Source organism: Jatropha curcas, chromosome 6 (assembly GCF_041381405.1).
Source record: "Jatropha curcas cultivar XTBG-Jc1 chromosome 6, XTBG_Jcur_1.0, whole genome shotgun sequence".
Taxonomy (NCBI): domain Eukaryota; kingdom Viridiplantae; phylum Streptophyta; class Magnoliopsida; order Malpighiales; family Euphorbiaceae; genus Jatropha; species Jatropha curcas.
Genome location: NC_143156.1, coordinates 26,897,509 through 26,912,918, shown reverse-complemented (window position 1 = coordinate 26,912,918; position 15,410 = coordinate 26,897,509). Strand labels below are relative to the sequence as shown.

Below are 15,410 nucleotides of genomic sequence, written 5' to 3'. Positions count from 1 at the left end.
TTTTATTTACGACGAAAATAATTATATTAACATAATTTGTATATGTGGATAGAGAGAGTATAATAAGAATATATGAATGACATTATCAATCTTTAGATTTAAAATTGTATTTATTTCAATATAGACACATCAATAATAATTATCTTATCCCAAAATAATTTTATATCATAAGATTGATCATCTTGATAACTGTCAACTCTTTCCTTTTAAATGATTCGTGTTGAACCAACAACCATAAGAAAACAATTGATAAGATTCAAAGAATTATTAGAAATGCATTTGTCCATGCTAATCAAATACTACAATGTTGAACTAGAATTGAAAACATCTCCTGCAGGAAGCTTTTTGATAAATTTAAGAACAGCTTTGACAGTATTTAGAGCAGCAAGTGAACCAAATGTATAAATCGAATTATCTCCTAATTGACTTCCAGCTAAGTCCGACATTCCTCGAATCATGAGCACGGGAAAGCCATTAGACAAGCATGTCTGATGAACAGAAAATAGTATGATTTATGGTCGAGTTATATATACATTTACCGTTAGACTATATCGTGCCAAAACAACTAAATACTCATATTAATTACAGAAAATGGAACTTACCATTACTACCCCAGAACTCTCCATATCTGCAGTTGACGCCTCAAATGTTTTGAAAAGGAAATCTCTAGAAGCTGCATTGTCTAAAAAAATATTGGCTGTTGATCCTTTAAGTCCAAAAACTAGCATTGGCTTTTGTGTCAGGCACAAGCTTGAATTAACACATTTATCTAGTTCCATCCCCTGAGGAAATTGATGAAAATTAAAAACATTACATACCCATTATTAAAAAGATCAAAAAATAAGAAACTGTATCGAAGATTAAGTTAAAAAATCTGAAACAACTTTTGATAATGAAATATGATATTGTATATGAAATTCGTAAAGTTGTCATTCTTAAAACTCAAAAAAGCAGAGAGTCTTGTGTTCTGAGGATCCACTTTTTAACTACCAAAAAAGTAAACATCAAGGAATCAAAAATTTCATGCAGCGTTAACCTCTAAGCTTGCAGCAAGATGAAGCCAATGCTGGTTTACTTCAGCCCAGAACAGTGGCTCCGCCGCATTAGCCTCCTTCACAGAAAAAAATTGCTCATTGCTGTATCCAATTTTTCCCAGCATATTCAAGCCATCTCCTTGAGGGACATTGTAGCTTCCATTCTTTATCTCAGCAACATCACTTGAGCTTACAGTTCCATTTGGGTTCTGCAAAATCAAGAAATTCTGAACATGTAAAAGATGCATTCTTTTGGGTTCAAGAAAATAATAGTAATTTTCAGTCGCAGGGTTAGCCTAGTAGTAGTAAGTGCATATCTAACTTAGACAAAGACTCGAGTTTGAATCCTCATTTTCAGTACTCTGAAGAAAGAAAGGGAATGATTTATACATACCAGCCAATCCCAAAGGCCAGTGTTAGCAAATTTCTTTGGAATGGAAATATCTCCAATGAACATAGAATTGCTTAAATTGCCAGATATGCCAAAATGAATAATGCCAGTCATGTCAAACAGATCCAACATTTGTTGTGTTGCTGCAGCAGCATTCACGTGATTGAACCAACAGCAAATTTTTTTTCATATCAGAAAGATTCACCTCTCATAGTCATGGTAATATAAATATACATGTATATATTTGAAATTATCCAATAAAAAATATTAAAAAGAATGGAGTTCTCATTAACCAAAAAGAAAAAAAAAAAAATTATTCCAAGAATTGCATCCTATTCCCAATCCGGAGCTAACCAAACATGTCGAACTAAATCAGAGCCTAATGAACAAAAAGAGTAAAAGAAAAGAAAAGGAGAACAAATAAGAAAGGTACAAGATTTACCAATCCAATCCCACATCTAACATCGATAACTTTCTTCTCATAGGTTGTTCCCACCCTGAATCTCCTTCCTGCAATTTCACAATATTACTTCCTCTTGCAAAATACACTATCAGTAGCTATAAATAGTATATTTTACTGAAATAGTTTACCGGAAAGATCCACAAAAGGGTACTTGGGATTAGGCATGAAAGCACCGGTTGCAAAGAAAGCATTCTCCTCAGGTGTATATACAGTGAAAAGACCAATATAAGGCCCTATCTTGTTAATTTCCTTGATTTTGATCCAAGAAACTCTTGTCTTTGATGAAACAGCAGCATACACTAATATAACTTGCAAGAAAATCAAAACCAGCAATAGCATTGTAAAGCATTGTGCAGTTTTCTTGCAGCCATGGCTGAATTCCCTGTTGTCTTTTAGCTGGATTTGACAATCATATATATAATATTGAATTACTGTAGAATTGTTATATAAATTCATATATTATTTTCTTTCTGAAGCTGTCTCTCATGGACGAATTCTTTCAGTAAAGAAGATCAGACATAAAAGATTTTGAATAGTATATTCCCATTATTAAAATTTGATTTTATATTATCATTTGTCACATGTTTGAATAGAATAACAGATTTCTTTCAAGTGTAAATAAAATAGGCACATGATTGTCATTTTTCAACTGGTGGTTAAAAACCTCGTATTACACTAGTTTGGAGACTGCAAGGCAAGACAAATGAATTAAAAACCTCATCTGAGTCTTACACAGAATTGTTTGGAGTTCACTCAAAAACATTTCACCTAACATCCACATTTATCACTTATCACGTGATTCTGATTCCTGAATTCTGCTATGTTCATTTTATAACAAGTCCACACTAATGCCAAAGAAATAGTAGATCTAATATTCAAGATTTGAAATTAATTATATAGACCAAAACGATCACAAGGTTGGTAGAGAAAGTCTATATGAGAGTTTCTTGCTAATTTCTGACAAATAGCTGGGTTACATCTTCCAAGTCCAACAGAGAAGACATGGCATTTTTTAATTAGGTTTAACCAGGCTTCAATAGAAGTTTAAACAGTATTGTTAGAATCGATACCAATCTTAGGGATGAATCAGAGAGCAACCTGAATCGAAAGTGGATTGTACGAATCGGCAGCGAATCGGAATGAACCGCAACAAATTAAGATTCATGTAAAATATTAAAAAAAAAAAAACTAAAATATGGGCCCAAATGCAAACATAGGAGGAGATTAAACTTCACATATATTAAAAAAAAAAAAAATTTAAACGACGCAATGTCTGAAAGACAGAAACAACAATACCTGGTTGGCTTACCAGGGTTATTTTGAACTTAGGAACAACACAAATTATTAAGTTTTTTTAGTATATGATTGATATTAAAATTTTCTATGTGAAGTAATGAGAAAATTAATAATAATAAGGTAATATTATTGAGACAGATTTCATGGCAATGAGCTTTTCATTGATCATGTGTAATGTTAAATACAGAAAAGAAGTTCTGAACCCTAGCCCTCTACAAACTCTGCAAATCAGGAGAATACATTGTACATCAATTTCTTACAAAAGTAAATGGATAGTAAAACTCATCACAAACTCAGTTCTAAGCAAACTGGAAGAGAGCTTGAGGTAGTATTGCTGCACCTTGAAGAAGCCGACTGAAGCAGAATCCATAACTTCCAAATATGTTTGGGGATATGAACTGTTTGGAGGTGTTGGATGCAGCTGGAATTGGTATGCAACAACTGGAATTAGCTAAGGAATGGAATTTCCATCTTCTGTCATGGTTGATGCCTTCGACTTGGAAGAATCGAGAGCCTATGGTTATGGCATTTCCTTCAGCTCTACCCTTCTTGAAAGAACTAGATCTTAGTTACTGCAATCTTCCTGAAGGAGCTATTCCTAATGACCTTAGTGGCTTCCCCTTGCTGAAACGTCTCAATCTAAGTGGGAACAATTTTATGACGTTACCTTCAAGCATCGATCATCTTTCCCAACTCCATTGTCTTGAATTATCTAATTGCAAGAAGCTTCAGTCATTACCAGATCTTCCATCGAATATCTTAGGTCTGTATGTGGAAAACTGCACTTCTTTGGAAAGTCTTCCAAATTTGTCTGACAAACACAATGTGAAGCATTTTCGGATAGATTTCTCATACTGCTCCAAGTTAAATGATAAGCAAGGGACTATCAATGTGGCATTTACATGGCTGAAAAGTTTCCTGCTTTCGTTTCTAAAAATCCGCCGGCTGCTCAGGATAGAAGAAATCTGCACAAACAGGGATCAGTTTGAAAAAATTTGCCGCAAGGTCTAGCTCTGAAATCATTTCTTTCTTTTTATGCCAGTGAATTTTTTATTCTGAAGCACTAACACATTACAGGTAATAAATTTTATGCAGAAAGGAATTTATCCATACAGCTCACATTCACTCCCTGAATTCTCTATGTACTTACCTGGAAGTGAAATTCCCGACTGGTTCAACTATCAGAGTTTCAACAGTCCATTTAAAATATACCTTTCTTCATCTGAAAAATGGTGGAACATTGCAGGTTTTGTTGTTTGTGTTGTGACAACTAAAGATGATGAACCTACTTTTGAATTTTCAGTTTATAGTAAAAACAAGGTTGTTAAGAACATCACCTATCATCTCGATGATGGAAGATCAGACCATCGTTACCTCCTCTTTATTGACAATCGCTTGATTGATCCTTATGAAGAACAAAGTCCCACCAAGGTGAAGCTAACTTTCGATGAAACAGAAATCAAAAAGTGTGGGATACGCATTGTACATGAGAAAGAAATAGAAGAATTAGTCCAACTTGGTAAACCTTTAGAAAATTTGTATGCTTTTCAGAATTTTGAAGAAATATATAGTCCAAGCCATGAAGAAAATTTTGACAGTGGCGAGGAAGTAAGTACAGAGTTGGAATTCTGGTCAGAGGGAGAGGCAGAGGATATGGAGTTGGGAATTTGCCGCTCAGAGAGAGAGGAAGATCATGTGGAGTGGGAAATCAGCTGCTCAGAGAGAGACGAAGATGATATGAAGTGGGAAATTGGCTCGCCATTGGGAGAGTTTGATTAGATTTTATCAGGAATTAATGCTGAAAAGGTACTTTAACTGTAATAATACATAAATATTGGTTTAAGCTTGTCGCCTATAAAAAATTCCTTCCGTATGAGAATTGCAGTTTAAGGCGGCCCTTGCCGCTCGGCTCGTTGGCCCAGTAGCTTCGCGCCACTGACTTTTATATTTAAGGATACAATTTATTCACCTAAAACAAAATGTTCATTAATTTGACTAAGTTACCCTTTACAAAATTATAGAGATAGTTAGTGCATTGAATATAAACAAGGATAAAATTAAAAAAACTTTATTAATTATTCCTAGATATTCTCAAAATAATTTATATTTATAAAAAAAATCATTATCTTAAAACGATTTATATTTATGAATAGAGAGAGTATAATGAGAATATATGAACAATATTGTCAATCTTTAGATTTAAAATTGTATTTATTTCAATATAGACACATCAATAATAATTATCTTATCCCAAACTAATTTTATATTATAAGATTAATCCTTTTGGTAACCGTCGACTCTTTCTTTTTAAATGATTCAAGTTGAACCAACAATCGTAAGAAAACAATTGATAAGATTTAAAGAATTATTAGAAATGCATTTGTCCATGCTAATCAAATACTACAATGTTGAACTAGAATTGAAAACATCACCTGCAGGAAGCTTTTTGATAAATTTAAGAACAGCTTTGACAGTATTTAGAGCAGCAAGTGAACCAAATGTATAAATCGAATTATCTCCTGATTGACTTCCAGCTAAGTCCTACATTCCTCGAATCACGAGCACTGGAAAGCCATTAGACAAGCATGTCTGATGAACAGAAAATAGTATGGTTTATGGTCGAGTTATATATACATTTACCGTTAGACTATATTCTGTCAGTACAACTAAGTACTCATATTAATTACAGAAAATGGAACTTACCATTACTGCAGCAGAACTCTCCATATCTGCAGTTGAAGCCTCAAATGTTTTGAAAAGGAAATCTGTATAAGCTGCATTGTCTAAAAAAATATTGGCTGTTGATCCTTTAAGCCCAACAACTAGCTTTGGCTTTTGTGTCAGGCACAAGCTTGAATTAACACATTTATCTAGTTCCATCCCCTGAGGAAATTGTTGAAAATTAAAAACATTACATACCCATTATTAAAAAGATCAAAAAATAAGAAACTGTATCGAAGATTAAGTTAAAAAATCTCAAACAACTTTTGATAATGAAATATGATATTGTATATGAAATTCCTAAAGTTGTCATTCTTAAAACTCAAAAAAGCAGAGAGTCTTGTGTACTGCGGATCCACTTTTTAACTACCAAAAAAGTAAACATCAAGGAATCAAAAATTTCATGCAGGGTTAACCTCTAAGCTTGCAGCAAGATGAAGCCAATGCTGGTTTACTTCAGCCCAGAACAGTGGCTCCGCCGCATTAGCCTCCTTCACAGAAAAAAATTGCTCATTGCTGTATCCAATTTTTCCCTGCATATTCAAGCCATCTCCTTGAGGGACATTGTAGCTTCCAATCTTTATCTCAGCAACATCACTTGAGCTTACAGTTCCATTTGGGTTCTGCAAAATCAAGAAATTCTGAACATGTAAAAGATGCATTCTTTTGGGTTCAAGAAAATAATAGTAATTTTCAGTCGCAGGCTTAGCCTAGTAGTAGTAAGTGCATATCTAACTTAGACAAAGACTCGAGTTTGAATCCTCATTTTTCAGTACTCTGAAGAAACAAAGGGAATGATTTATACATACCAGCCAACCCCAAAGGCCAGTGTTAGCAAATTTCTTTGGAATGGAAATATCTCCAATGAACATAGAATTGTTTAAATTGCCAGATATGCCAAAATGAATAATGCCAGTCATGTCAAACAGATCCAACATTTGTTGTGTTGCTGCAGCAGCATTCACCTGATTGAACCAACGGCAAATTTTTTTTAATATCGGAAAGAATCACCTCTCATAGTCATGGTAATATAAATATACATGTATATATTTGAAATTATCCAATAAAAAATATTAAAAAGAATGGAGTTCTCATTAACCAAAAAAAAAAAAGAAAATTTTATTCCAAGAATTGCATCCTATTCCCAATCCGGAGCTAACCAAACATGTCGAACTAAATCAGAGCCTAATGAACAAAAAGAGTAAAAGAAAAGAAAAGGAGAACAAATAAGAAAGGTAAAAGATTTACCAATCCAATCCCACATCTAACATAGATAACTTTCTTCTCATAGATTGTTCCCACCCTGAATCTCCTTCCTGCAATTTCACAATATTACTTCCACTTGCAAAATACACTATCAGTAGCTATAAATAGTATATTTTGCTGAAATAGTTTACCTGAACCACAAAAGGGTACTTGGGATTAGGCATGAAAGCACCGGTTGCAAAGAAAGCATTCTCCTCAGGTGTATATACAGTAACAAGACCAATATAAGGCCCTATCTTGTTAATTTCCTTGATTTTGATCCAAGAAAATCTTTTCTTTGATGAAACAGCAGCAGACACTAATATAACTTGCAAGAAAATCAAAACCAGCAATAGCATTGTAAAGCATTGTGCAGTTTTTCTTGCAGCCATGGCTGAGTTCCCTGTTGTTTTTTAGCTGGATTTGACAATCCTATATATAATATTGAATTACTGTAGAATTGTTATATAAATTCATATATTATTTTCTTTCTGAAGCTGTCTCTCATGGACGAATTCTTTCAGTAAAGAAGATCAGACATAAAACATTTTGAATAGTATATTGCCATTATTAAAATTTGATTTTATATTATCATTTGTCACATGTTTGAATAGAATAACGGATTTCTTTTAAGTGTAAATAAAATAGGCACATGATTGTCATTTTTCAACTGGTGGTTAAAAACCTCGTATTACACTAGTTTGGAGACTGCAAGGCAAGACAAATGAATTAAAAACCTCATCTGAGTCTGACACAGAATTGTTTGGAGTTCACTCAAAAACATTTCACCTAACATCCACATTTATCACTTATCACGTGATTCTTATTCCTGAATTCTGCTATGTTCATTTTATAACTAAGTCCACACTAATGCCAAAGAAATAGTAGATCTAATTTGCAGGATTTGAAATTAATTATATAGACCAAAACGATCACAAGGTTGGTAGAGAAAGTCTATATGAGAGTTTCTTGCAACTTTTTTAATTTCTGACAAATAGCTGGGTTAAATCTTCCAAGTCCAAAAGAGAAGATATGGCATTTTTTAATTAGGTTTAACCAGGCTTCAATAGAAGTTTAAAACAGTATTGTTAGAATCGATACCAATCTTAGGGATGAATCAGAGAGCAACCTGAATCGAAAGTGGATTGTGCGAATCGGCAGCGAATCTGAATGAATCGCAACAAATCAAGATTCATGTAAAATATTAAAAAAAAAAAAACTAAAATATGGGCCCAAATGCAAACATAGAAGGAGATTAAACTTCACATATATTAAAAAAAAAAAATTAAACGACGCAATGTCTGAAAGACAGAAGCAACAATACCTGGTTGGCTTACCAGGGTTATTTTGAACTTAGGAACAATACAAATTATTAAGTTTTTTTAGTATATGATTGATATTAAAATTTTCTATGTGAAGTAATGAGAAAATTAATAATAATAAGGTAATATTATTGAGACAGATTTCATGGCAATGAGCTTTTCATTGATCACGTGTAATGTTAAATACAGTAAAGAAGTTCTGAACCCTAGCCCTCTACAAACTCTGCAAATCAGGAGAATACATTGTACATCAATTTCTTACAAAAGTAAATGGATAGTAAAACTCATCACAAACTCAGTTCTAAGCAAACTGGAAGAGAGCTTGAGGTAGTATTGCTGCACCTTGAAGAAGCCGACTGAAGCAGAATCCATAACTTCAATCTCTTTCACAAAATATATAATCTTTCAGGGATGTCAACTGTTTTAAGAATCCCCAAATTTCTCTACAGCATTGTAACATTAAAGAATTTTTTTGTCAAAACCACGAACAGATTTTCACCGGTTTTGATAGTGGTTTTGAAGACTCTCAATCGCCTTTTTCCACTGCCATGCCCTTTGTTTTGTATCCTCAAATGCCAATACCTTCTTTGGCTGAGCAGTTACACAGCTATTGGTCAGAAATATGAAAAAGCAAAAGAAAAAAAGAACAAAAATGGAAGAGGGAGGCAGAGGGAAGAATATAACAATCTGGAAACAATAAATTGTTGTTTTCAATTAATATGATGCCATGCTGAGACCACAAATAAATGGTCCCTGACAATTACAAGAAAACAGAAAAATTATTTCTGGGAAATGATAGGAGAAATAAATGCATACCGTAAAGATCTTGAAATTTGATGGACTTATAACCTGGACATTGAGGTCATTAGAATTGTCAGACCAAATTATATTTCCCTTTACCAATAACTTGGAAGGATCCACATAAATCAATTTGGGTTTGTTAGTGAGAATGAGCTGCACTTTCTTGCTTGTCAATTTCTGTAATTTTTTAACCATTGAGATCATAAGAACAGATTCCCCTGGATCCAAAAATTGTTGCCTGATAGTATTCATAATCAATGAGTTAGATTCTGTAGGTAGCCCAGAAGAAGTGCAGATGCCACCACTCAGAAACTCCAGAAACAACATTCACTAATGATGACTTTCCGTGTCAATTTAAATAATGCACAATGGAATCCATTAAAAGTTTTATAAACATGAAACAATAAACAAATTTATAAGTAGCATGTTCCAGAGCTTAATAAAGACCTTCGTCCCGCAGGTTAAAAGATAAAACAATCTTCTAAAAGATGAGCTATACCTTTTTCCTGATAATTTTATTACACAATAAGCTCTCTTTGAGTCGAATATAATAAAACTTGCACCATGTTTCAAATCAACACTTATTCTGCAAGTTCAGGGAGTTGACGAATCTTTAACGCCAATGAATTTGTCAAGCCCCTGTGCTCTGAATAAGTTCAACATGCAATCTTCCTCTAATTGCTTAAAGTGCATAATATAATGAGTTGCAAGGAAATCAATATTAAACATTAATTCCAATTGAATGGGTGGTTTTTAGTTAAATCTATGCTATAAGAGGCAACAAGAATACATTTAAAAAGTAATGTATATCTCAAACAGTCTATGCTAAAAGATTTTGCATGCAAAAGTATCCGAAAATCTTGTGGAGATCATAATTGAAAACAACAGATTAAAGCTAATGTTGGACTAACAGAAACAGTGTTGAGCCAATACCATTTAGAATCAAAGGAATCGATGGAGGCAAGTCTAGTTATAGAACCAGATGCTTCAGCAGATGATGGAGTTCCAACAGTCCCATCAATCTGTCTTACTGAACCATCCCCAACATGTGTAGGATTCCATGAAGAATCCTGTTCATTTTCACCATCACCAGATTGTGCCTGTAAAAAAGAACAAAGCCAAACATTATAACAGAAGGAAAAATGCAAAAGAAACTGAAGATAATTTAATTATAAATAGAATTATACTGTTGACTCCAAAGCAAGTTTTGGAGGAGTTTCCTCTCTTATATTCTTCCAGTTAATTCCCTTAAAGAAAGGATGCATTTTGAGAGCAGCATAACCATCAGGTCCAGCACCTGGTCTTCTGCTGGGATCTATATCCTACACGTTTTTCCATGGAAAATAATATATCACAAATTATGAACATGATTTCATAAAGAACTACAGTAACCATAATCACTACTAATTGATACTTGAACAAAAATGTAGAAGGAAATAAAGACAAGGTTCATCACTTGTAACTCACTTTATTGAATGCCGACATGTGTACTACTCATGCATTGTACAACAAGACTGTACCACCACGAGGAAAACCTAGCCCCTTGTCAACTAGTTACGTGCTTCACAATTTTAAAGACCTTAACACTCATGTTCCATGTCGATACACAACAGGAGAAGATGTACACATTATCAACCAAAAATAAATTCATACATCATATGCTTTTTATCACAATCACAACCCATGTCTAGACGTGGTCCCTTGTCCTTTGATCAGAGGCTCACTATATTATTGAGCAAATTATAGCATATCTTTTTAATTGCACACACAATTTTCATCGTAAAAAATATATCTAGCATCTACATGGATCTACAAATTCATTTTATACTTAGACATAGAATAACAGAACAATCAAAAGTAATTGCAAGAGTGGATTACTGTAGTAAAAAGTCATTCTCAAAATAAAGTCCAATGTGCAAAAACTAGGTAGCTTACCAATAACCTATCAATGATGTCTCTAGCTTCTTCTGAAAAATAGTTGGGAAATCTTATATCCCTGGCTATAATTCTTTGAAATATAAGCCATTCACTTGCATCTTTGAAAGGAGAAGTTCCTGAAAGCATCTGGTACAAGGTGCAGCCAAGTGCCCAGAGGTCATTTCTGTTTGAATTTGATCAAAAAGGCAAACAGTTAACTGAGAAGCTTAACTATATGTGTCACCTAACAGAAGCCGCATTATAAAACACACCAATAGTCTACTAGTGCTAAGACTTTATTCCAGTTATAATCATATTTTAGTCTGACTAACATGCCTGGCTCACTTATAGAAACAAGTCACTTACCCAAATGTTGCAGGAGAAGAGTTGAGGACTTCTGGAGGGACATATGCAGCTGTGCCCACAAATGTGCAAGCTTTATCATCTGAGCATAGCATCAACAAAAGCAAAGTTAACCTAAGACGCAAAAGCACGGTCAAAAAAGTTTATGGATGGTAAAATTCCAGCATTACCAGAGGCTGCATTTGGAAGGACTGTGATGCGACTATCTTGCATTGGCTTCACACTCCCAAAATCAGCAATTTTAATATGTCCATCTCCAGTAAGCAGCAAATTCTCTGGCTGCAATTCGAAAACTTTTAGCATTTTTTGAATGCCGACAAAAAGAATTCATATATGACAGAATTACCTTAATATCTCGATGTATTAATCCCATACTATGTATGTATTCAAGAGCATCCACAACTTCTGCAGCATAGAAACGAGCTTCCTCCTCTGGTAGACGACCTTTCTGCAAACATACAAAGGTTCCAGATATTTGCCTATGTACATATACAAAAAGAAAGTGGCATAAGCCACCACATGCTAGAAAGGGATAACAAAATTCAAATTTATAAACAGTCAGAATCTGCAAATGGAGTGCATCTAGAGATTGGTAATAAATTTCTAATGCCCATTTTGATCAAATTAGAGCCATGCTGTAGACAGAAAACTTGAGATATATATATGGATATATGAATTTAGAACAATATAAAGTTTTCAATAAGCCAACAAAGTGCAGTAAAACATCCCACATTTGGAAGAAATTCAGATGACATGCTTCGTGAAGAAGTTTCTATTAATTGGTTGACAGGAATACACAAAGCAGGCCTTTGAGGAAGTGGAAAAAGTTTGCTACTAATACTAATAGTTGATTTAGGAATTTTAGACTTTGGAATGGCACAGTTTTTTGACAGTGCTTTCATTTAATTTTGTCAATTCTCTTTCATGGAATAATGTCCCATTCATTTTGGATGAATCCAACTTCCAATAAATATTGGTCTTTTTTCTCACAATAAATGAAGCATTGTTCAGAAGTTTCTTATACTAGCTTACCCTGGTTATTTGGTCAAAAAGCTCTCCACCTTCACAGGATTCAAGGGCCATGTCTGCACATAATCAAAGAGACCACTTTAATTTCATAAACCAAACCAAACACACCAATAATACTCTGTGTTTATGCTAAAGGAAAGGACTGAACTATTTCAAGTGCATGGAAATTTGGAAAGATTGTTACCAAAGATACCTACACAGTGAAAAGGTATCTTGAAAAGTAAAAAATAGCCGCACAATTCCAGGGTGATCCAATTGGTCAAGAACGATACGTTCCAACTTCACATAAGCTGTTTTATTTTCTTTGGTAATGAATTTTTTGTCCATGATCTTCAAGGCATATACCACTCCAGTATCCTTCTTTTTTGCCCTTACTACCTGACAGATCCATTACTATGATATTCAGTATCATCACTAAGAAGAAGCCAAAGGGGCAACAATCATAGGCATATACTGCTGCAAATGTGAAGAAGTGAACATTTTCTGTAAAGTATAACAAAAAGAAGGACGTCTGAAAGGGGGAAATACTACTGTATTCCTAAATTTTACGGAATCCAGAAATTCACTACACACTGTACTTGGTCAAAAATAATAATAATAATAATAATAATAATAATAATACCAAAGAGAGATCAGTAAAAAGAAACAGCAGAAAATAATAATACTTTTTGCTTCTCAAATATGATATAGAGAGATTGCATGTCGTTAGGGTCAGAAAGGAGCTAGTAACGTAAGTCCAACACTTTAAAAATGTTTTTCCTTTAACATGCAAAAAACCTATAGTTTCTTCCATTTCTTGAGCATTCAACACGTCAGGACTGAACTACAGCAAATTGGATATGCATAAATCTAGTAGCAATAAATAAACAGCTGAACATCATGTCAAACAACAACGGTGGAACACAAAAAAGAATATAATTTTATCAAACAAGAATCATAAAACCAATGATTATATCACAAGAAAATGTTAAAAGATGGTTCTTTTCTGACTGATGCTACTCAATCCTAATAACGAAATCATCTAATAGTCATGGTGCAATAAAATCCAACCAACTTTCAAATTAGGTCCCTGTCCAACATCCAAACAACAGAACATTTGAGATCCCTAAGTAATGTGTAAACCTAAAACAACAAGCTTTTCCTTTAACGGAGGCTCTGAACACCGATACCCTTTTTTATTTTTCCATTTTCCCAAAATGTAACTAAAAGGTTCAACACCTCTGTGATGTTTCATTGGCCGCATAGTAAGACAATACAGATAGATTTAAAGACATTGATAAATAACTGATGCCAGCATCAAAGAGAGCCTGGTATAAGACATTATTAAGTTCTAGTTTTATTAATACGGAACCCAGCATCAAATTGAAAGGTAAATTTCCATATCCTACACACCCTTAAAATGAAGTCAGAACGAAAAATATTTTGTTAAGAAGGGACATCATATTTATAGGTTGTGAATATAAAATCCAAGCTTCATTATGTATTGAAGGGTACCCAATGAATTTATTGCAGAAAGACTCATTTATTATCATCAAATATGATTACCCATGAAATAATGGTATATATTAAAGATAAAAAAAAAGAATTACATGTATAAAATGGTATTAAAGAAAATTACATTGATATATAGGTTTATGAATCAAAGGAAATAATAGGTAATACAAATATCACCAGACAAAAATAACCACCCCAATATACAATAAAAACAAAACGACCCATCAACCTAAATAACAGATAACCAATAGAAAGCAACTAGAGAAAACAAAACTCAATAAAACAATTAAGAGGAAACTAAATAAATCAAACCTTTGAATAAGAACCAACACCATAGATCTTGCCAAGCTCAAAATCCTGAATACCAAAATTCTCCTGAGGAGCCCTGAAAGAAAAGCTCTTAGATTTCTGCACACTCCCATTGTTAGCAGAAGCAGAAGAAGGGGAAGAGGAGGAAGAAGAAGAAGAATTATTGCTGCTCTGAATCCTTAGCTTTGAATCAAAATCCTTCTCCATTGCCAACATCTCTCTGTATCAAACTATCTCCAAATAACAATAAATATTAACAAATACACAGTTTCTCTCTTTAAGACAAAAAAAAAAACAACTTTCTCTCTCTAGAAATCTTGGGAGGAGAGTTTTCAAGTCAAAAGAGAAGCCAATGGATCAGAATCAGAGGGAAAGTTTGAGTCTTTATATTCTCTGATAAAAAGAAAAGTGAATAAGATTCTCTCCCTCCCTCTCTCTTTCTGTCTCTGATATGTGCATATACATATATGTGCCTATATGGGTATATGTGTATAATCTGAATGTGATCAGCTTTTGGTTTGGTGATGTAAATTCTCAAAACCCTAGAAAGTGGATTATGTGTTATAATTGAGGAGGAGAGGGAATGTGAAATTTGATGGAGGAGAGGGAGGTATGGGGATTGAAGAGAGGAGGCACATGGGATTCAATGATGGATATCAATTCTTTCATTTTCCATTTTTTTTTTCTTTTCAAATTCTTTTCTCTCTCTAGATTAGAAAACCTTTTGTGGGTGCTTAATGGTATCCATTATTGGCAACTTGTCTCCATGTCATACAATAAAATTTGAGGTATATGGTCTATTGTTGTTGTCAAGTTAAAAAAAAGGCTAAAAATTAACTAAAGATATTTAGCTAAAACAATAAGTTGATCCATGTCTTTAACAACAAATAGTTGATCCTTATTTTTTTTTTTTCAATTAATTTAATAAAGTCAAATTTTTAAAAAAAAAAGTGAACTTTAAATATCTAATTTCAGGCTAGGGGAAAGTCTACTAGCTTCAATTAGTTGCTTGGATAAATTATTTT

The 15,410-nt window shown here is 33.5% G+C and overlaps 3 protein-coding genes and 1 pseudogene across 4 annotated transcripts; 1 reads left to right on the top strand and 3 right to left on the bottom strand.

The window, feature by feature from the left end:
- Positions 1–255: 255 nt before the first annotated feature.
- On the bottom strand, positions 256–2,228 carry LOC149495837 (bark storage protein A-like). Its single transcript, XM_089722677.1, has 6 exons — positions 2,017–2,228; positions 1,868–1,935; positions 1,429–1,584; positions 1,037–1,243; positions 603–782; positions 256–488 (listed from the first exon to the last, which is right to left on the bottom strand). Exons 1-6 carry the CDS (start codon positions 2,225–2,227, stop codon positions 300–302), a joined length of 1,011 nt encoding a protein of 336 aa, XP_089578803.1. The 5' UTR covers position 2,228; the 3' UTR covers positions 256–299.
- Positions 2,229–3,613: 1,385 nt separating this feature from the next.
- Positions 3,614–5,057, top strand: LOC149495836 (disease resistance-like protein DSC1). Its single transcript, XM_089722675.1, has 2 exons — positions 3,614–4,189; positions 4,280–5,057. Exons 1-2 carry the CDS (start codon positions 3,617–3,619, stop codon positions 4,961–4,963), a joined length of 1,257 nt encoding a protein of 418 aa, XP_089578801.1. The 5' UTR covers positions 3,614–3,616; the 3' UTR covers positions 4,964–5,057.
- Positions 5,058–5,439: 382 nt separating this feature from the next.
- LOC105649613 (bark storage protein A-like) lies at positions 5,440–7,542 on the bottom strand (annotated as a pseudogene). The gene is made up of 6 exons (XR_016321444.1): positions 7,309–7,542; positions 7,154–7,240; positions 6,715–6,870; positions 6,322–6,528; positions 5,888–6,067; positions 5,440–5,773 (listed from the first exon to the last, which is right to left on the bottom strand). The product of XR_016321444.1 is annotated as a bark storage protein A-like (transcript).
- A 1,071-nt stretch (positions 7,543–8,613) lies between these two features.
- On the bottom strand, positions 8,614–15,135 carry PDK1 (3'-phosphoinositide-dependent protein kinase 1). The gene is made up of 11 exons (XM_012234799.4): positions 14,389–15,135; positions 12,780–12,960; positions 12,586–12,638; positions 11,900–12,001; positions 11,724–11,832; positions 11,557–11,635; positions 11,209–11,374; positions 10,461–10,595; positions 10,207–10,373; positions 9,289–9,511; positions 8,614–9,063 (listed from the first exon to the last, which is right to left on the bottom strand). The coding sequence occupies exons 1-11, from the start codon at positions 14,599–14,601 to the stop codon at positions 8,968–8,970; spliced, it is 1,524 nt and encodes a 507-aa protein (XP_012090189.3). The 5' UTR covers positions 14,602–15,135; the 3' UTR covers positions 8,614–8,967.
- Positions 15,136–15,410: the final 275 nt, after the last annotated feature.

Coding starts and splice junctions, on each gene's coding strand:
- LOC149495837 (XM_089722677.1), bottom strand. CDS start 2,227: ATGCTATTGCTGGTTTTGATTTTCTTGCAAGTTATATTAGTGTATGCT. Junction 1,585..1,867: donor TTAGATGTGGGATTGGATTG/GTAAATCTTGTA, acceptor TGGTTCAATCAC/GTGAATGCTGCTGCAGCAAC. Junction 783..1,036: donor ATCTTGCTGCAAGCTTAGAG/GTTAACGCTGCA, acceptor CAATTTCCTCAG/GGGATGGAACTAGATAAATG.
- LOC149495836 (XM_089722675.1), top strand. CDS start 3,617: ATGCAACAACTGGAATTAGCTAAGGAATGGAATTTCCATCTTCTGTCA. Junction 4,190..4,279: donor TTGAAAAAATTTGCCGCAAG/GTCTAGCTCTGA, acceptor AATTTTATGCAG/AAAGGAATTTATCCATACAG.
- PDK1 (XM_012234799.4), bottom strand. CDS start 14,601: ATGTTGGCAATGGAGAAGGATTTTGATTCAAAGCTAAGGATTCAGAGC. Junction 12,639..12,779: donor TCAAGATACCTTTTCACTGT/GTAGGTATCTTT, acceptor GATTATGTGCAG/ACATGGCCCTTGAATCCTGT. Junction 10,374..10,460: donor AACTTGCTTTGGAGTCAACA/GTATAATTCTAT, acceptor TCTTTTTTACAG/GCACAATCTGGTGATGGTGA.